General features: G+C 53.3%; 6 protein-coding genes across 6 annotated transcripts; 3 read left to right on the top strand and 3 right to left on the bottom strand.

Moving 5' to 3' along the window:
* The first annotated feature begins 249 nt into the window (after positions 1–249).
* Positions 250–1,094, top strand: PHACADRAFT_261350 (uncharacterized protein). The gene is made up of 4 exons (XM_007399019.1): positions 250–291; positions 344–415; positions 508–669; positions 740–1,094. The coding sequence occupies exons 1-4, from the start codon at positions 289–291 to the stop codon at positions 944–946; spliced, it is 444 nt and encodes a 147-aa protein (XP_007399081.1). The 5' UTR covers positions 250–288; the 3' UTR covers positions 947–1,094.
* A 300-nt stretch (positions 1,095–1,394) lies between these two features.
* Positions 1,395–6,013, bottom strand: PHACADRAFT_211962 (uncharacterized protein). Its single transcript, XM_007399018.1, has 29 exons — positions 5,723–6,013; positions 5,500–5,665; positions 5,359–5,445; positions 5,239–5,304; positions 5,134–5,181; positions 5,064–5,080; positions 4,906–5,009; positions 4,748–4,849; positions 4,596–4,690; positions 4,479–4,544; positions 4,342–4,425; positions 4,241–4,288; positions 4,116–4,177; positions 4,001–4,062; positions 3,857–3,934; positions 3,724–3,797; positions 3,599–3,665; positions 3,446–3,544; positions 3,294–3,393; positions 3,177–3,230; positions 3,074–3,122; positions 2,948–3,024; positions 2,563–2,894; positions 2,322–2,508; positions 2,121–2,268; positions 2,008–2,061; positions 1,840–1,959; positions 1,685–1,787; positions 1,395–1,631 (listed from the first exon to the last, which is right to left on the bottom strand). Exons 1-29 carry the CDS (start codon positions 5,943–5,945, stop codon positions 1,554–1,556), a joined length of 2,850 nt encoding a protein of 949 aa, XP_007399080.1. The 5' UTR covers positions 5,946–6,013; the 3' UTR covers positions 1,395–1,553.
* Positions 6,014–6,250: 237 nt separating this feature from the next.
* PHACADRAFT_99963 (uncharacterized protein) lies at positions 6,251–6,808 on the top strand (the record flags this gene model as incomplete). The annotated part of the gene is made up of 1 exon (XM_007399017.1): positions 6,251–6,808. A coding segment is annotated over one exon (558 nt), but the record flags the coding sequence as incomplete, so codon positions are not given.
* Positions 6,809–8,614: 1,806 nt separating this feature from the next.
* On the top strand, positions 8,615–9,177 carry PHACADRAFT_164667 (uncharacterized protein; the record flags this gene model as incomplete). The annotated part of the gene is made up of 4 exons (XM_007399016.1): positions 8,615–8,702; positions 8,766–8,862; positions 8,917–8,975; positions 9,032–9,177. The coding sequence occupies 4 exons, from the start codon at positions 8,615–8,617 to the stop codon at positions 9,175–9,177; spliced, it is 390 nt and encodes a 129-aa protein (XP_007399078.1).
* Positions 9,178–11,706: 2,529 nt separating this feature from the next.
* PHACADRAFT_261348 (uncharacterized protein) lies at positions 11,707–14,189 on the bottom strand. Its single transcript, XM_007399015.1, has 9 exons — positions 13,974–14,189; positions 13,842–13,910; positions 13,729–13,794; positions 13,378–13,678; positions 13,130–13,323; positions 12,962–13,080; positions 12,576–12,913; positions 12,275–12,520; positions 11,707–12,222 (listed from the first exon to the last, which is right to left on the bottom strand). Exons 1-9 carry the CDS (start codon positions 14,175–14,177, stop codon positions 11,870–11,872), a joined length of 1,890 nt encoding a protein of 629 aa, XP_007399077.1. The 5' UTR covers positions 14,178–14,189; the 3' UTR covers positions 11,707–11,869.
* Positions 14,190–14,606: 417 nt separating this feature from the next.
* On the bottom strand, positions 14,607–18,223 carry PHACADRAFT_198789 (uncharacterized protein; the record flags this gene model as incomplete). Its single annotated transcript, XM_007399014.1, has 14 exons — positions 14,607–15,089; positions 15,141–15,412; positions 15,471–15,530; positions 15,568–15,697; positions 15,750–16,272; positions 16,324–16,583; positions 16,641–16,698; positions 16,755–16,816; positions 17,033–17,191; positions 17,245–17,339; positions 17,488–17,563; positions 17,611–17,664; positions 17,719–17,816; positions 18,115–18,223. The coding sequence occupies 14 exons, from the start codon at positions 18,221–18,223 to the stop codon at positions 14,607–14,609; spliced, it is 2,439 nt and encodes an 812-aa protein (XP_007399076.1).
* Between the last annotated feature and the right edge of the window lie 874 nt (positions 18,224–19,097).

Genomic DNA, 19,097 nt, shown 5'->3' with positions numbered 1-19,097 from the left:
GCTGTGGAAGATCTCCGGACATTGAGACTTTCACTTGCCAATGCGCCATTCATTCCCACTCAATGCACGAGCAGATTCCGAACACTGGCCGGTCACGGTGATCCGGAGTGGAGATAGGCCCAAATTTAACGCTATAGTCACAGAGGGGATGGAAAACAGGCGGTTGTAATATGCGCAGCCCAGCCCCTATATAAACTCACCAAGACCTGATCGCCCCAGACGCACTGACTACCCCACACACCCCGCACCCCACATCGCAACATCCCCCTTGCGATTATACCCCACACCATGGTGAGTGTCTCTGTCTGTCGTCGTCGTCGTGCTTGACGAGTCCGGCGCACAGGGCAACCAGGACGACCACCACGACGCTCACGTCACTAACCTCCGCGTCCTACTGGGTTCGATACTGTCTCCCGTGAGCCTCGCACTGCCTGCTTGAGCCACAGCCGCATGCGTTTTGCGTCCCTCGGACGCCTCACCGACTAAAGACACTGGTGTTAAATCCAGAAACGTGCTTCTTATACACGTTCCTCGACCTCAACGTCGGGCACCGCGAGCCCAGCTTTTCCGTCGCACCCTGGCTCCCCTGAGCTCCCTGCCTCGCGTCCGCAGACTCACCCACACGCACACGCAACCGGCGCGTCTAGCACGTCACGAGGGGCAGTGTCGGTGAGTCGCCTGATCCCGCTGCGCGCGTTCTAGCCCGTTTCTGATACGCCTGCCGTGTGCGTCTGAGCAGACTCCACCAACACTCTCCAGGGCCGATTCGTCAGCCTCAATATCCGACCATGTCAGCATGCCACGGCATTACGCCATGGCGCCCCCTCCTGCGACGAGCTCGGATGTCGAGGGGACAGCCCACAGGCCGTCGCGAGCCGACCTCCTCGGGACGCTGCAGTCGAAGAACACGGCCTGGGACGCCCTTATCCACGGTTCATTTGTTTGAGTGCCTGTGAGCGATGTGTCACATAGAGGACGGATGTCCATTGGTCTGGGACTAGTGCTTGTACTCTGCGGGATCATGTAAAAATACCATACTAGTTAACTAGTCAACTCTGTAGCTTGGTTTGTTTGAATGCGAGTGTGCTATCGCTGAAGCTCGAGCGAATGACTCCAACAAGTGTTAGCAGATGCATATGATGGTAGTCACCACGCCAGAAAGCGCACAAGGCGCAGGGCCTGGGATCCTGGAACCTTGCCGGGGCCTGTCTGGGCGGGAGAAAGCAGCACTAATCCCTATTCAGCTATCTGGTTGCGAGAGAATCTTCGCTATCACATTTGGTTCCCACAGAAAGCGACTCCTTCATGGTTGACATGGTTCCAGACCTTTCATTTGGTGGCTTCTCGGCGCGGAACAAAGCCCATGCTTCAGCCGCAGCATTTCAACACAGGCAACACCGTTCGGCGTGTGGTGGAGCAAGAAGTCAATCTCGGTTAAAGGGTACTGCAATTTTACAATACAGTAACTGGAGCTACACGAGGGTATATCCTACAACAACAGAACCAGATAGTGTAAGTGTAGGCTGTAAGCGTCCGTGGTGCACGGAGTGTGACTAGTATGTGTCCTCTATGTGGCGGTCTAGTGTGGATTGGTTGTGGGGATTGTGTTTGGGCTTGGACAATCCGAACAGCTGTGATACGTAAATCAGAACGAGGTCACCGGAAGAGAAGGAGGAGAACGCACATCTTTAAGTTCTTTCACACTCAGCTTGTGCAGCTTAACGCCGCTGCCTTCTCCGAGAGCGGCATCGGCCAGGCCGGTCTTTGTCTCTTGCAGCTTCAACATGCTGCAAAATAAACATCAGTTCTCGCCCCAGTGCATCAGTGCGCGGCACGTACCGCTCCTCAAGGGTGTCGTTGACGACGAGCCGCTTCACGAAGACTTCCTTCTCCTGGCCGAGCCTGTGCACACGATCATACGCCTGTGACTCGGAAGCATAATTCCACGAGAGGTCGAGGCTAGGGCATGAGTCAGTAGTGGTACGCGGTTAGCAGGACCCAACGCACTTGATGATACGGTTCGCAGACGTAAGATTTAAACCTACGCCGCCACACTTGGTGCTGCACGACGCCGAGATCAGCATTCATTCAGGGACACACGAGACCCGAACACAGCATACCTGATGAGAATGACCCTGGGACCACCTGGCTGCCTGAACCGCGCCAACACGTATTCACGCGCCTCACGATTCATCGATCCGTCGTATCGCAGGTTCTGGACCCCGTTGCGGATGAAGATCGACTCCACAAGGTCAAGCATCGACGTCCCTGTCCATCACATCAGCCTCGACCTCACGCCAAAGGGAAAAGATGACGCATACATTGCGAGAAGCATATTGTCTTGTCGCCCGTCGACTCCCACTCTTTGAGCAAGTCGACCAAGGCCAGCATCTTCGCACTCGGCTCGACGTTTGCGCCGCCGTGTGCCCACGTCTTGAAGATGTCCCATGACGGCTCTTGCACCTTGTTTGTGCCTGCGATGTCTTCAATTGTGATATCGGTGACCTGCTGTGCTCGCAGATCAGCATCTGGCTAACCAGCGACGCAAGCGAAATGACATACGTCGTCCTCCGAAGCCTTTTCCTTCCCTTTATTCTTCTCCTTTTGCTCCTTCTGGGGGCCACGGTAGTTCCTAAGAAGCTCTGCCGGGTCTGGGAGGTCTTCATCCGAGCTGTCACTCAGTTCAATATCAGAATCATCTATGCTGATAGCCTTCGTTTGCGGTGCCTTGCGGCTCTGCGACTGGTTCGCAGACACGCTTCCAGAGCCATTCCGCGAGGATCCTGGGTACCGCCGACGCGTGGCGGCCTGCAATTCCTCCTCGGTGGGCTTGAAGGCGCTGGAACGAAAGATGGCGCTCGGGCGGAGATCGTTCATCTTCTTGCAGGTGGGGCCTACCAAGACAGTCAATACAAGGGCCACGGGTGGAGTGAAAACGGGCACATACATGGACGAAGACCTTGTGCCGCGGCCTTCTCGAACTCCGCCTCAACGCGGAGGTTGGTCTCCTCGTCCGCCTCGCCACTAAGAAATCTTAGTACACGTTCAAGTCCTCTCAATACCTCACACTTACAATATGCCGTTATGAACAATGGGAGCACTTGCTAGCTCTCGACAGCAGTCTTTTCGGTTCCTCAGTAAAACTACGAAGACAAGTCAGTCGAGCGGCGGCTCACCGAAACAGACCTCATGGCCGCACTGAAGCACAACACCACTGTCTCCGACAAACACTTTTACGAAGATCATGTCAGTGCAACTTGCAGATGAATGATAAATCGAGCAGTCGCACGTACTTTCATCACAAACAGGGCAAGACCCGTCGTCTGCCTTGAGATCTTCGGCGTCGTAGTCTTTCAACGCCTCCTTGGCGCGGTCCAGAAACTTTTTCTTCATCTACAAACACTTGCTCGGGAAGCGGCCACAGTTCTATAACGGCAAGACGTACATTCATAGCCCATCGAACACCCATGACCTTCTTTGCTCGCTCGAACTCCTTCTCAGCAGCGGACGCCATGGCCATAGTAGGGTCACCATCGACATCATGCTGGAAGACACCGGTTAGCGACATGTTGCGATGGAGCCTCAGCAGGCGACGAACCAAGACTAGGTTTGGGTGACAACACAGCTGTCGCAAGCGAAGGATTAGGACCAGGACGGCCGAATGGCTGGTATCCGGGTACATGAGGAGGCCAGCGGTAGAATCATGGAGACAGTAACACGCACTTCTTTACGATAGTCTTCTGTCGGATGTACTTGTTGATCTGAATCTGCGCCTTCTTTTCGATATGGTCGTAGAGCTACAAATATATACTTGTGAATGCCAGACGAAGCACTGTAAGGCATGTCGTGACATTACCTGACGCTCGTCTCTGGAGAAGTCTAGTCGGATGATTTCGATGTGCTTTTCTGGCAGCTGGAGAATTGGTTCGCCTTCCTACACGTCCCAGATACCTTTAACTTAAGGTTCACAACACATCGGGGGAGATTGACAGGAACTGACAAGCTCTGCGTCCTTCGTTCGTCTTAGGAGAAGCGGCTTCAGCACCTCTTGCGCGCGGAGTCCTATGTTACAGTCATGAGACTGAAAGAAGAATAACCGTTTCACTGCAGCCTACCAGCCAATGGAGCGTCTTCGAGCTGCGTTTTCGCAATATACAAATTGAATGATTTCCAGTCACTAGTTTCGGGAGTAAGCATGACGGGCCGTCTATGGCAGTGTGTGACGCGGCATCGGACTCACTTCCACGGCCTCCAGCACCCATAACGAATAAGACCGTAGATATCCGCGCTGTCGAGACGAATATCAGCATCAGCATCAGGATATATGCCAAATATCCTCACAGTGTGTTCGTAACCGGCGTGCCCGTAAGGCACCACCTGTACTTTGCGCGAAGCATAGCGCAGGCTTTGCTGGATCGAGTTCCCCTATAACACAAGGGTATGAGCTGTACTAAGCAGTAAGCAGGTTATATGCGCACCTGTTTCTGATGAATTGGGCTTCGTCTGCAATGACGCGGTACCACTTCATGCGTGCTAGAGGGCCCCTACGCGATCATCAATCTCACGTCCACACAGACATATTTTGGTGTCCGTACCCATTGTCGAGTAACCACCTGAGTTCTTCGTCGTTCTCAATACCATCAGGCGTCGCAAAGTCCGTGTTAAGGGTTTGGTACGTGGTGATGATGACCTGAAAGAAAGGCGGAAACTTGAGATATGTTCGGAAACTAAACGAAGAACCACGCACATCCTTCTTCCTTAGCTGCTCAATCTTCTTGAGCTTCTCTCTACCATGATGGATGTGTACAGTGAAAAGGCCGTTGGTCTTGGACTCGATTTCTTCTTGCCACTGTGAACGCCATGTTCGTCAGGCCTCTACATGATGATCCGTAGCTGTGGAAAAACCTGGAGCAATAGTGCTGCTGGAACGACGATGAGAGTGGTTTTCCGCTCCTCATCATCTTCAGGCATGTTCATAGCCATGGTGGCGATCATCTGGACAGTCTTGCCTAATGAAATTGCTATCAGCCACCAGCTAGTCTGGCAACTAAGGTCTTACTCACCGAGACCCATTTCGTCACTGATATGTACATCAAAAACAGATGCAAATTGCGCAAAAATTGATACACTCACGCAAGGATACCTCCTTTATGCTCGCTTTCGCGCTCTTGTTTGAGCATCCTGGGACGAGTGGCGGGGTTACGAAAGGCGGTTCTGTCAATAGTCAAGACAACATACCAGCTTACGCCAACAACTTGGTGAGGAAGTAGGCGGACTTCTACCCCAGGCAACAAATCTTTCTTGCTGAAGACAGAGCTCGTTGTCAGCGCTTGTCGTTGAGAGTCTGAATGGACCTACTCCTTCAAGGCAAGATGTTTCATAGCATCTTGCACAGTAATGCCATGCGATGAGTTGTCAAGAGTTCTTGTAACAAATTCTGCCAGTCTAAGAAGCAGTAGGTGAGCGGTATAGAGACGCGTCCCTTGTGAAAGCACGTACTTTATAGCCTGATCTTGTCCACCGATATCGAGCTTGCTAACCGCACTCTCGTGGTCGTAGTTCAGTGAGAACTCTCTGCGTTTACGGGGTGCCCGGCTTGGCACTGGAGAAAGCCCTTCATCCTCGTCTCCAGATTCTTCGCTAGAAAAGACATCGGCACCACCGACTTTGCGGATGCACAGTTTCAGTCGACGCCATGTGGACGTACTTCTTCACGACTCACAAGAAAACGACGTGGAGGAGGCAGGCCTCTGTAATACGGCCCGTATCCCAGAACCCGTAGCTCGTCGCTTGAAGTCTGGGGATGACCCTGCACTGCTGCTGCGAGCATGCTTGTCGCCCGCAGATAGACTCGGCCCAAAGTCGTCCAGCGACATCCCAGGGTTGTCGAGCGCGGCGAGAAGCCGTGACGTCTGCCGTCCGCCGTTCGTAGGCGGCGTTGTCATTGTGGACAATCAGAAAGATACCGAGAGTGGGTGAAAGAGAGAGAGATGAATGGACGTGCAGTACACGCGCTCATTTGCTGGACCGTGTTTGGATCAAAATGTCTAAGCCATATAGGGAAATATTTGACGAAATATTTGTTTGTGGATGTTGTTCCGTGTAAAAGCTGTCCCTCGGACAGGACCTGACAAGACTTTCGCATTTCAACCTGGTTCGCCTCTTCCGCATTTTGCCCCTGGCTGGGCACACATCTTACAACAGCTCAGACCACTATAATCTATACTATATACTCGTTTAATACTTCGCTATGTCTACGCAATCTTCAGGACTGGCTGGCACCAGTCCGCGAAAGCGTATCCTTGCGCCAACACCTGTGAAGATCGTGAAGACCACCAAACGCCTTTATCCTGCTGGGGACCTGGGACTTCCTTCACGAGAGGAGTGCGAGGAAGTTATCAACGAGTACCTGCAGTCCCTTAGCATTCGCAAACGGGAGAAAGCCTTGATAACGCAGGAGATGTTCGACGACATCTGGGACGTCCTCCAGGAGCCAACAGCGAGGATACGCACGCCGCAGTTTCGTTTTTGGGTACGCAAGATGTTCAAGTTGTCTCACTCTCCCGGCGGCTCGAGGGATGCTCCCTATGTTCCGGACGACTCCGACATGGTCCCTGTTATCCTACACGAAGGTCGCCCTGTCGCAGTCAAGGAGCAGATCCATGACATCCTCTGTTTCTATCATCTGGCATCTGGACATGGTGGACGCGATAAAACTATGGCCGAAGTCCGCGACAACTATTCTTGGGTCCCCAAGGAGCTAGTCTCGCGCTTTGTCAAGGCGTGCCCTACGTGTTCGTCGAGGCGACCTGGTTATCCCTCTAGAATGTCTACCTTGGAGTCTCTGGCTGCGCGCAAGCTATCACTGAATGAGAATCACATGGTGCGCATCTCGTCTTCCGACGGCGGCTCCGACGTTTTCAGCTCGAGTGCCTCCCAAGCAGTCTCGCTCGCGTCATCTGAAGAAGGCTTTGTTACCAACCCTGCCTCGGATCCTGGATTCGCTCCCGTTCCTGCTTTCACCCTGGCTTCTTTGCTTGAATCTCGCATTCTTCCTCCCCCAGTTGTCTCCCCGATTCTACGCTCACCGCCGCTCGGCTCTCCGAATCTATCTGCGGATCCGCGCAAGTGGCTGGCAGACCTCGCAATGCAGCCTGGTCCGAACTGCGTCGGCACATCGCACAGATTCTCTCCGCTTGACCTGAGGCGGGTTGGCAGCGAGAACGATGCCGACCCGATGCATGGCCGCGTGCCGCTGCCGCCGCTCATGAAGGCGCTTTCCGATGGTATGGCGGATGGGGACCTCTACCGCCCAGCCTTTAACGTTCCGCCTGGCTTCCAGATCCCTCGACGAGATTTGCTCTCAGATCCCTATTCCGCGGACATCGCCTTGTCAGGTTCGACTGGAGGCTTGCAGTACCCTCTCAGCGACGGCAGTGACAATGCGAACATTGATCCTACGCTACTCTATAGTCAGTCAGTGGCCACGACGTACGAAGATTACTATCGAAGCCAACAAAGCACCAACTATATTGCATATACACAGCCGGTCCAACTCCAGCAAACGACGCTCGCCTCCATGAACTTTGACTTTGCGCTAGTGCAGCGGTCTGTCAGCGAGGAGTCGATATCGTCGGAAGGGTCGGCGCAGAGCCTTGGGTCTGTTATGTCTTGTGGAGAGAGTGGCGGCGAAGGGGAACAATTGACTAAAGGCATGCAGCAGAGCTCTTCGTTCGACCCGCAGGATTGGGAGAGTTCGTACTGCTTGGACGATATTTAGCTGTACGGCTGTCTCGCTGTGGAGCTTGTACACTTGCCCTCTTGTACTCTCAATTCATGGTGATGACCCAACTCATAGTCGCTGCCATCATCGTCCCGTGTTTTAAGATATATCTTCAGAGGTCCAACAGCTTCATGCCAACTTTATCAGTGTGTTTCCTTTTTCACTTGTTCGAGACTGCCATCTGAACAAGTGGACAGATTTGTGCAGATACGTAATCTTACGATTCATTCCACCGATCTCTCAGTCGGGTACGCCCGTCGCCACGCTCAAAATGGTAACTTGCAGCCTCTGATCCCAACATGGCCAAACAAGGAGCGTAAGCTCCTACGGAAGCGGCTGTGTGCCTCTCGTAACTTGTCGGAGGCGAATTTGAAAGATGGTCACTTCTGTAAGATCTCAGAGCCCGGCGCACTCCTCACACCACCATCTTGATGCCCTATCGCTCATGAAACGGACGCACAGAGAGTTCAGCACAGGAAAATCGACACTCATGCAGGTGTCTCAGCCACAAAGCTGCTTCCACAGCATGATGCAAAGTGTCTGGTACCGCTGCGCGACTGAGCAGACTTTCCTCAGCTCCCCTAGCATGAAGTTCGGCATAGATGGCATGCCGTGTTTCGTCCACCGGACCTCGCAGCCCTGGTGACATGATCCATCTGTATGTCTTTGTCATAACATCCCCACATTCACAGAGAGTAGGTATAAAAAGCTTTCGGTGACAGCGACGGAACGACAGAGTTGACCTCTCCCCCACTCTCCCTAACGTCCTCACTCTCCGCTCGGCCCGGTGCCTTTTCGCTTTCACTCGTCTCAGTTCACATTACTCTCGACATGTTCTTCATCGCAGCTCTCCTCTACGCTCTGCTCGCTGTCGTCAGTCTGGGTAACGCGGCGCCGGCGCCCGTCAACAGCGGAGACGGTAAGTACACACTGGGATTATGCGTTGAAGGATATACGAGCTGACCGCGCGGGTGTGGCGCAGGTACCTTTTTCACGCCCGGCTTAGGAGCATGTGGGTATAACAACAACGAGTCCGAGCACGTCGCCGCTGTATCGCACCAGTTCTTCGATAGCTTTGGGTGTGTAGCATGGCGTGACGCCCCTTGATAAAATATTACTGACGGCCTTTACAGCGGAGGTTCCTCAAATCCGAACGACGCCCCAATCTGCGGCAAGATGGCCACCCTTCACTGTATGCATTCTGGCATAGAACGGCGATATCGCACTCACATATTTCTCTTCTTACAGACGGCGGCAAGACTACGACAGTCCAGATCGTGGACAGGTGCGCAGGCTGCTCCGGCCCGAGCGACGTCGACATGGCACCGGCAGCCTTCAATGATCTTGCGGATCCCTCTGTAGGTCGTATCCAGATTACTTGGACGATCAACTAGATCGTGCATTCGCAGTTGGCAGTCGATTTTGGGCTATGTAGTTGCGAGAACGGTACTTACTGCATATGTACTCGAAATGTATGAAGGTTGGAGATGGACAAAAATAAGCTCGAAATAAACTTGAAATACAAGAAAACTCGACTTCAATTTGACATGTGCGCAACACCGCGCATGAGAGCGCACGAGGATGCGCGCGTATGAGCGTATATACACTGCGTACGTGCACGCTCATGCTCCCACATAAACCAAAAAAGTACCACGTCGCGGAACTGGAGGGACGAGGTGGCCTACCACCTTGAACACTTGGCCACTCGAGTTTTGGACCAAGTCAGCGAGCTCTCGATCAGTCCAAACGGAGATGAAGTTTCTGGTCAAACCAAAACCCGAGTTTTCGATCAGACGAGAGCGAGTTTTCTGTCGCTCGCAGGTTTTTATTTTATTTTATCATTTTATTCTACATATAGCAAGAATGAGCTTGTGCACAGTACAAGAACCAGTGTCCCGGCCACAGGCTGGCAGAGAGGGAGATACAAGAAATTACAGAGTGAGATCTCATATAGTTGAGTTGAGTTTGAGTCCGATACGTTGAGCTAACTTGAGTCGCGTAGCTCGCGCGAATTTAAGTTTAGGGTATGCAAGTTTGAGTACAGTTCCCATGAGTTAAAGTCTTGGCTATGCAAGTTTGAGTGTGGCTCCTGTGTGTTAAAGTCTTGGCTATGCAAGTTTGAGTGTAGTTCAAGCGAGCTTAACTCTAGGCTATGCAAGTTTGAGTTCAGGCTGTGCGAGTTTCAGTGTAGCCCACACGAGTTTAAGTAATCTAGGGTAAGCGAGATTGATTTTAGGCTATGCAGGTATGAGCATAGCTTACGCTATTTTGGGCTTGAGACTGTCGCCGTCGTGCAGTAAGCGTGCACTTTGGTGCACTTGTGCACAGGCTCAGTGCACCGTCACAGACGCCGAGCGAGTCTGACGCTCGTAACAGTGAGTTTTGACTCTACAAAGGCGGTGGTGAGTTTACTTGGACGATTGTGCACGTTAGCACACTCATCGCTCGCATCAACGCACCTAAGTATATCATTTTTCATAGCGGTGAACGGAGGCTCACGTTGATGCCCACATGATCTTCACGACGCCATGTGGCATGTCTCCTTTTTCACGCGGTCGAGACTGCCATCTGGGCAAGAGAATGATTGATTGGGCGAATACGTGATCCTACGATTCGTTCCAGTGCATATTCACAACCGTGCACGTTGTTTTCAGACAGCTGGACTTGAAGAAGTGGATGTAAGCTAAGTGATGCAAGGTTACTAGTTACTACTAGACCGTCGCCACGCTTTAAATGGCAATTTGCAGCCTTCGATCCTAACATGACCAAACAAGGAACGCTTGCTCCTGCGGATGCGGCTGTGTGCCTGACTACCTGATAGTAGCCTGTCGTAACTCGTCGGAGGCGAATTTGAAAGATGCCTACTTCAACTGTAAGTGCGACCCAAACTCGTCCGGCGCACCTTTCACACCGCCAGCTCGATGTCCTAATAATATCGCTCGTGCCAAATCATGAACCGGGCGCACGGAAAGCTGAGCATAGGAGAATTGTCATGTGGATGTCTCGGACACAAGACCGCTATGGTGCGACGTGTCCTATACCGCTGCGCAGCTGTGCAGACTTCAAGAGAACCGGCGTTCCCTCGGATGTATCTCAGCATAGTGCGAGTGACTCATACGATGACATACCGTGTTTCATCGGACCCCGCAGCCCCAGCGATACCGCTCATCTGTGCATCTTTGTTGATATAGCTCTACACCCACAAAGGGCAAATATGAAAGGGCTACGGTGACAGCGATGGAGCGACAAAGTTGACCTCTGCTCCACGCTCCCCTACGTTTTCACTCTCCCGGCCCGGTGCCCTTTCACTCACTTCATCAGTTCTCTTCGCGCTCGACATCTTCCTCATCGCAGCAGTCCTCTACACTCTGCTCGCTGTCTTCAGCCTAGGTCATGTGGTGCCGGTGCCCGTCCACAGTGGAGAAGGTAGTATACGCACATCGGCATTATTGTGCACAAGGACATACGAGCTGACCACGCAGGCACTTTTTCCAAGCCCATCTTTGGAACGTGTGGAATCACCGTCAACGACTTCAAGTACGCTGTCGCTGTGTCACACCAGTTCTTCAACAGCTTCGAGTATGTAGCACGACGCGGCGCCCCTTAATTAAATAGCGCTGACTGCCTTGAAGTTCATGGTGGAGGTCCGCCGAACTCGAGCGATGCCTCCACCTGCGGGAAGATGGTCACTGTGCACCAGATGCATCCTCATGTAGAGCAACGATCTCACACTCACGAAATTCTCTTCCTATAGACAGTGACAAGACCACGACCGTCAATATCGTGGACAGGTGCATGAGCTGCGCCGGCCCAGCCGACCTCGAGATGACACCGTCGGCCTTCGAGCAACTCGCGGGTCTCAGTGCAGGCAGCATCAGGATGACCTGGACGATCAACTAGGCGGGGCAGTCGCGGGTGGTAATCAAAGTTTGGGCTATGTGGTCGCGAGAGCAGTAAAACTTGGAATATACATGCTCACTAGCAGCCGAAACGCTGTGAACGCTGTGAACGCAAGCTTTGTGCACGGTGTGATGCGAAGAGGAAAGTCTGAATAGTGCATCGAGCAAAGCCGGAGACGTACAACAGCTATTTCGGATCTTTGATGCCGAGGAATAGCAGTCCCCTCTTCGCCTTCCCCACCTCCTCTTCCAACGCCCGTCCATCCGCGCTCGTCCACTTGATGTCACCAAGCTCCTCCGGATTCTTCCCCGAACGGATTGCTGTCTCGAACGCAGACTTACGCGCGTTAAGTTCGGCCATGTGCCTGGGATCCGAGTGTCCGGTAAAAATGATCACCGCAGTGCGCGACGGCAGAGAATCGTAGAGCTCCTTGAGCTGCGAGTCTAATGTCGCGAGGATGCCAGAGAGGTCTGGGGCAGGAGCGGGAGTGGCAGGTGCAGCCTCGACAGTAGTGTCAGCATTCGACCTATTTGTGATCCCTGAGCAGACTATCAGCAGTAGGTCCACAGATAAAAATATAAAATTGCTCACAGCCACGAGCGTCTGCTAGCGCAGTGAAGCGGCTGAACGAGAACGTATGCGAGGGTATCGCGCCCAGAAGACCTTGCAGCACCTCGCTATCGGTTTTACAAGCGATAGTTGTAGTCGCCTTCGAGCCATGCCAGTTTGCTGGGCTTCCATGATCGACGACGATTGACGACACAGCACCGTTTCGTGCCCGCGACATACGCTCGAATATCGATTCGAAATCGACCTTGAACTCGCCGAATCCAGGACCTATTGCTCAGCGCTTTAGAATTTGACTGTTTGAATCAAGCCACGCCAAACTCGCCATTGTCAGCTTTCTTCTTCAACAAGTCCAGACACGCCCTCGCGTCTTCCTCAGGGTCGTGCCCACCCTCTCCGCGATTCTGGATCTCACGCCCGCACCACTTCTTCGTCAGCCATGCAAGACCAGGCTTGAGCGGCCTGCCGCGCGGATGGTGATACGTCACCGCCGTGTCAATGCACCGTGGATGGCAGATTTTGAGAGCCTTCAGGTCGGACTCGAGCGAGTGGCCGAGGAGCACCGGTGTTGGAGAGACGGAGAGTAAGGCAAGCACGTGAGATTGTACTTCCCTGAATGTCGTAGTGACGTTTCGAAGTGCTTCTTCCGTGATACCTGACCACCTGCAGGGTGTTAACGGGAACCGCTCACAGAAGTATTGAGGCTCATACCTTGTGAGGTAGTCCGTAACTGGCTTCTGCGGTTTCACGAGCTTGTCATAGATGACCACACCTGAGGCATAGTCGATGATACAGACGCGAGCCAATTCCTTGCCATCCTCCGTTTGACACTGCAAGAAGTTCAGCATACAGGTAACACGTAGAAAACAGGATGCGTACCATCTCACAATCTATCGCAAATATGCGGAGCGACTTGTTAGTCAAAGACTCTTCCGATGGCTTGGGTGTCTCGACCCAACCTTCCGTCTTCTCGAATGTCTCCGCGATATACGAGGGGACGGGATAGTCGTTCTCCAGCATTTGCTCGGTCGTTAGCAGATATCGCAATGGCGACTTTTCTTGCGAACGCTCTGCTGAAATTCCACATCTAGTAAGCCAATTGTGTTATCCATGCAGGAAGGGCGTACAAGAAACTCTCTCCAGTATCCTTCGCTTCTTCTCCTCACCAGAGACCGGGGCCTGGAAGAATTCACTGAGCACAGAGTGCATCCTCGTCTGATCTCCCGGAGCTTGGGTTGGACAGGCGTGGCTGAAGGTCTTCGCTATAAACGGTACGCCTGTTGATGGTCCATCTGTTCTTGGCAAGGGTATCTCAAGAGGTAAGTGGGGATTCGAAGTTGCGGATGTAGGGAGGGGCGGGAGAGACAGAAGGTCCGGCGTCAGACCAGGTATTAGGAGAGCGACAACTTTTTGAACAGAACGAGGATTCTATGGGAGATCATGAAGCTGTGTTGCTTGGTGGGAGTGTATGCACGCACCTCTACGCGCACCCAGCCTGGCGGCGGCGCGTCTGCAGCAAGATGTAGAACCAAATCTCGAATATCCTAGTAACAGTTAATACTAAGTAACATTTGAGAGGTGAAGCACGCACTGATATTCCGATTGCTTCACGCCGCTTCAGAAGTTCACCCTTGTTGTACATAAACTTTGGCGGGCTCGCCTGAGGGCGTAAAAAGACTTAGCAACGCAGGAAATCAAAGCACAGCAACGCAGAAACACACACGTCAAATTTTCCTTCAACCTTCTTCATCTTTTTCGCCTTTCGCTTCTCGACCTTCGTCCATCCGTCCTCGGAGCTTCCTGTGACGTCTTGTGGGTCTTGAGTGCTAATACCACGCGATTCACGTGGTGATACCTTCAGCTTTTTCGAGGCTGGAGGCAAACTCGAGGGCGCAGCCGGCGCCGGGGATTCCTGCGACCGCTTCATAGTTGGAGGTCGTGGTGCGGGGAGTGAAGCTGCACGCGCCTAGAGTAAGCCTTGATCAAGATTAATGAGCGTCTAATATAATTATCCAAGTTCCCACGGTAAGAACCGTACGAACTCGGCACTATAGAAGGATATTTACATGTGTTTACAGTGCACCCTCCAAGGCACGGTCACCCTCGGAATTACCGCCCGCGTACGACCCTCTCGACACGATCGCGGATCGTGGCTGCTGTTAAGCGTGATGAGAAGATAGCCTCCGCATAGCGTACGAGGAACGCCTGACACTACAACGTGAGTGATCTCGCCAGTAGAATGAAGAATCAAAGACATATCCTTCCACCTATTTGTCTTCGCTCGTGCACACAATTAGAAAAGTGCACAGGTGCATTCAATTTCATGTGATCCATGTCAAAAAAAAACCCTACATTACTACTGCAGATATCCGATTGACTTCCAGTACCGCACCCCTTGCATAGTGTCCTTCGCTGTGAGCTGTGGGAGGCTCTCCTCGCTCAGCGAGGGCGCTACCTGCACTGCCTGAGCCACAGAAAGCTTCGGTAAGCCGAGTGCCTCGCGTGCCACCTCGGACGCTTCGTCACCGCCCTTCGCCCCGCCGGCAAACATTTCCTCGAAGTGCTCCACAAGCTTGAGTGCGGGGTTGCGCTGCAGCTCTTCGACCTCCTGGTCAGGCGCCATGCGCCTGGACCGCTCGCTGCTATTCCTAAGCTGTTGCAACCACACATCGTAGGCGACTGACTGCAGCTCGAGAGCCTGCGCGATCGGCGCGAATAGTGTGCGCCAATGCACGGGCCGCGGGTGCGTGAGGTGGTAAGTTGAGAAAGCGGAACCTGACGAATGGAGCATGTCGATTGTTGCGCGCGCGGCGGCGTTAACTGCAATCCAAGACGCCTCCTATGCAAGAGGTCAGAAGGGAGTCACCGGAGAAGATGGCACAGTACATACGGCGTCGAAGTCCGGGAGACATCGAAGGTACGTGCTCGATTTGACGAGCGCAGGGATCTGCTCCGTCGTGTTCCATGCTCCATTGCCCGACGAACCTGTGATTTGGCCAAGCCGGACGACAACAGTGCGCAGCGGTGTGCCAGCCTTCGCCAAGTCGTCGCCGACGTTCTCAAGGAGCGTTTCGGATACCCACTTCGACTCAGTGTATCCGCTAGCTAGCGCGATAGAGGCGTCAACAGGCTCTTCAAGGACGGGGTCCGAGCGACTAGCATCTACAAGAGCGACACATGAGGCTGCTAAATCTACCTGCGGAGACGAGAAACAACATACGGGCCAGCATTCCGATAGAGCTCACGTAAAGTAGTTGCGGAGGCGGAGAGAATGGAGATGCTAAGGAGAGGTCGACCAAGTTTCGCAGGCTACGAACGCTCGAGTCGAAGAAGCTGAGGGAAAGCTTGAAGATCACCGGCCATGCTATCAGGGGCTGTCAGCGGAAGAACATCCTCATATCTTTGCGACGTATCATTATGGAGGATGTGTGTGACGGAGGTGCGAACCTAAAAACCCTGTAAGCAATGCTCATGTCACAGACCGCGGTCTTGTACACACTTTCTCGTAACTGTCCATTTGTAGCCCAAGCTTGTCGCCGCTCGTATCTGCGTCGATAAAGACGACCTTCCCGGACTTCACAATTCGTTCTGCGTCATACCCGCGCTCCGCAAGGACTTGTCTCTGTCGCTCCTCAAGAGATTGGGGACCCTTGCGATTGAACGCATAGACCTTGCTAACTTTCGGGTCGTCAACAAGTGCAGCGAGTAGCGCAGCACCTAGGCTCCCCGTTGTGCCCGTGACAAGCACAACGCTCCGCGCCGGGCGGTCCATCTTGGGAGTATGCCTCGGCAAGTCCCTACTGTACTTTTGCACCATCACGTGCATGGCCGCGACGCGCTGCTTCTCGTCCACCATATCGTCGCTCGGCTTTTCTGTGCTGACGAGACCTGACACGTACTGCGCGAGTCCGGAGATTGACGGATGCTGGTAGTCAAAGTTACCCGGGACAGCTCTGCTATTGACCTGTGTCGTCTGCCGGAGGGCGTGCAGGATTGAGTTGCGGATCCACGTCGCTTGCAGACTATATAGGAGTTTCAGCAGTCAATTAACGAAGGTTAGTCCCCTAACACACCTGTCACATCCTTTCTGAAATATATCGTCCGTGTCCAAGATATGTCGCGTCATGACCTCCTGCACCACGCAGCGCACAAACTCGATTGCATGTGGCAAGCTCCAGGATCGTGGTGGCGGCAGGTGTGCCTGCGTGGTCTCGTTTACCGTCGCGTACAACGCCTCGATCTCGGGTTGATACTCGGTAATAATCGCCGGGCGACGTGGGGTGCCTTTGGTAGTGTATGTGAAGGGCTTTGACGGCGAAGAGACGATGATCATCTATGCCGGGCCATAGTTCGTCTAGGCAGCCGTCGACTCATAGCAAGTTGTACGTACCGCCTTGAAGAGCCGCGAATGCTGGGGCACAAAGCTGTTGACCTTCTCCACCGTCGGCCTGCGGCATGAAGGGTCAGCGACTAGTCACTCGTAGAAATTTACTAATGAGCTCACCAGATTGCGTTCCTAAATCCGGCAAGCTTCTCTTCATCGTTTATGTCGAACCTGGATTGAGGCTATGAGCACACCGGGGTTAGATTTGCCCCGCCCAAGGATGATAGCGCTTTGGATATGAGGGTCCTGGTTGAGCAAAGGCTCTGTTATAACAAAAAGATGTCAGTGCAGACGTTCTTTGGTCATCGGAGAGTGGATTTACCCAACGGCGCCGGGTTTGTCTATTCAGCTGCATTCAGGAAGATGGTCTCGAAAACATAACTTGTCATGGGACGTACCTTCTCCCCTGTGCTGTGCATAATATGCTCGTCCGAACGACCTGCTACCTTCCAGAGGCCTTTCTTCGTCGGGTGTGGCGCCAAGATGTCATTCGTATCATATGCCGGTACGCCGTCCACCATGGTATTTAGAACAGCAGGGACTTGATACTCGTTTATCTGGATTCAGTGTCAGCCGACAGCCCGTAGCGTGGCCATAAATACTGGCTCACAGTGAGGATGAGCTGGGCGTTCTCATCATCGAGCGGTACAAAGTGTGTCCCGCAGCACGACGAGAGGGAAAAGTACGCCCAGTCCATGCCGTTACCTGATTTTGTAGTGCAAAAATATGAGCACTACGTAAAGTACAGCGCGGAAGGGGCACGTCCTTGCTAAAATCTCATTGATCATGCCATACTCCGTCCTGCATATGCACCAAAATGGAGCAAAAGCACAGTGGGATGGAGGAAACTCACTCTCTCTGAAGTTGTCTACTCCTTTGCGGGCCAAGGGGTCCCCAACCTCGCTTGCGAGTGGTCCGCCACCGTAAAACTGGGGTAAATCAGGCAAGACAAGCTCGACGACGAGACGATACATACAACGCCCTGCGTCTGAGTGATCCACTCAACCTGCTCTGGGATCCTGCACCACGCCTGTGCTCCAGGTTAGTTGCACATACACACGTACCAGCAACGAACAGCGCTCACCTCGATCATGGACGGTACGCAGAAAAGCAGATCGCTCTTCGTCGCCATTGCGCCGCGCAGGATGTCGTCAGGCGCAGCCTGGCGCGCGGGAACTGTGGCTGGAACCCCGTGAGCACGAGGCCACAACCGATCGCCCAGCCGATTGCAGCAATGCCCATGGCGTGGAACATCGCAATTGCGTGACACGAGAGTCACATGCCTGCCATATCACGCTCGCGGTAGTCTGCGAGGGTCACTCAGAGAGAGAAGAAGGGGTTGAGGAGGTGAGGGCATACATGACCAGCGGGCCAATACCGTCATATTCCATTGCAGCCACTCGATGGGAAGGCGGTGGAACCTGCGTGGTATTGTCAGTCGACTGAAGGGAGCAACTCAAGGCTACGAATCGAGATTCACCGGATGAGTGGAGAATCACAGCGGCATCCTTGAAGCTGTACGTCTCCATGGATGGCAGCAGCTCGGATTTATCCATTTCGCCAGCATAGAGTTCATCCCAAAACGGCATAGACGAATCTGATGAAATCACGGGGCTGATTTTATACTATTTTACACGGATAGAGGTACAAAAACGCGCTCAGTCTGTTTCGTAAATACACTTAAGCTATTTCTCCATGGGGATGTTATCGTTTTAGTGGTAGAAAAAGATACACTGCTTTTACACCTTTTGAGGTATTAGAAGAGCCGAAATATCCTCAGGGCGAAATAATCATCATTTCTTTCTCTATATTTTCCCCGAAAAGGTTCCCTCTAGGTGAGACAAAAAGAACAAACTTATTTTGTGGTCCCCGTCTCCGCAAAATATGAGGTAGAAAAGCTGAAATTTTATCAGGGAAACTCGTATGAAAAAAACTGATATTTCTTTTCAGACATAATATTGATCGCCCACTCATGGCCCACCACCCCCCTCTCGTCGTCCGCTGTGCGCCCACTCATCGTCCTGCGCACTGATGGCCCACTTGCTAGGAAATCGCCCACACATTGCCGACACATTGCCCACTCATCGCCGAAACAGTCACGGTGGTGGTCACTTACCAACGGTAAATCGCCGCTTACAATGCACGACCACTTAAACAAAACCTCTTCTCCGCCGCGCGGCACCACCCGCTGCTCGACGGCGGGCTGCTCACGCTGCGTGCGCACTGCGATGCCACGGCGCTCGTGCGCGCGTACCGCGTGCTCTGCGGGCGCAGCCTCGACGCCGAGATCCGCAGGGCCACCGCAAGGCGGGGAGCATGCGCAGCGTCGAGGTGCGCGTCGAGGGACCCGACGTCGACGCCGGGGCTGATCATGCCTCCCTTCGTCGCGCACACGACGGGCCGCTGCACGCGCCGCGCACGGTGGCGTTCACGAGCCGCGACAGCTTCGCTCCGAGCAGCCTC

Source organism: Phanerochaete carnosa, assembly GCF_000300595.1.
Source record: "Phanerochaete carnosa HHB-10118-sp unplaced genomic scaffold PHACAscaffold_8, whole genome shotgun sequence".
Lineage (NCBI taxonomy): Eukaryota > Fungi > Basidiomycota > Agaricomycetes > Polyporales > Phanerochaetaceae > Phanerochaete > Phanerochaete carnosa.
This window is presented reverse-complemented; position numbering and strand designations above follow the sequence as displayed.

Excerpts from the sequence above, each read along its gene's own strand:
- PHACADRAFT_261350 (XM_007399019.1), top strand. Across the intron at positions 416-507 it reads TGGGTTCGATACTGTCTCCC|AAACGTGCTTCTTATACACG; the intron begins GTGAGCCTCGCA and ends TGTTAAATCCAG. Across the intron at positions 670-739 it reads CGTCACGAGGGGCAGTGTCG|ACTCCACCAACACTCTCCAG; the intron begins GTGAGTCGCCTG and ends GCGTCTGAGCAG.
- PHACADRAFT_211962 (XM_007399018.1), bottom strand. The coding sequence starts at position 5,945 with ATGACAACGCCGCCTACGAACGGCGGACGGCAGACGTCACGGCTTCTC. Across the intron at positions 3,545-3,598 it reads GTCACCCAAACCTAGTCTTG|CATGATGTCGATGGTGACCC; the intron begins GTTCGTCGCCTG and ends GGTGTCTTCCAG. Across the intron at positions 3,394-3,445 it reads GTGTTCGATGGGCTATGAAT|ATGAAGAAAAAGTTTCTGGA; the intron begins GTACGTCTTGCC and ends AAGTGTTTGTAG.
- PHACADRAFT_261348 (XM_007399015.1), bottom strand. The coding sequence starts at position 14,177 with ATGAAGCGGTCGCAGGAATCCCCGGCGCCGGCTGCGCCCTCGAGTTTG. Across the intron at positions 13,911-13,973 it reads AGGTTGAAGGAAAATTTGAC|GCGAGCCCGCCAAAGTTTAT; the intron begins GTGTGTGTTTCT and ends TTACGCCCTCAG. Across the intron at positions 13,324-13,377 it reads GATACTGGAGAGAGTTTCTT|CAGAGCGTTCGCAAGAAAAG; the intron begins GTACGCCCTTCC and ends GTGGAATTTCAG.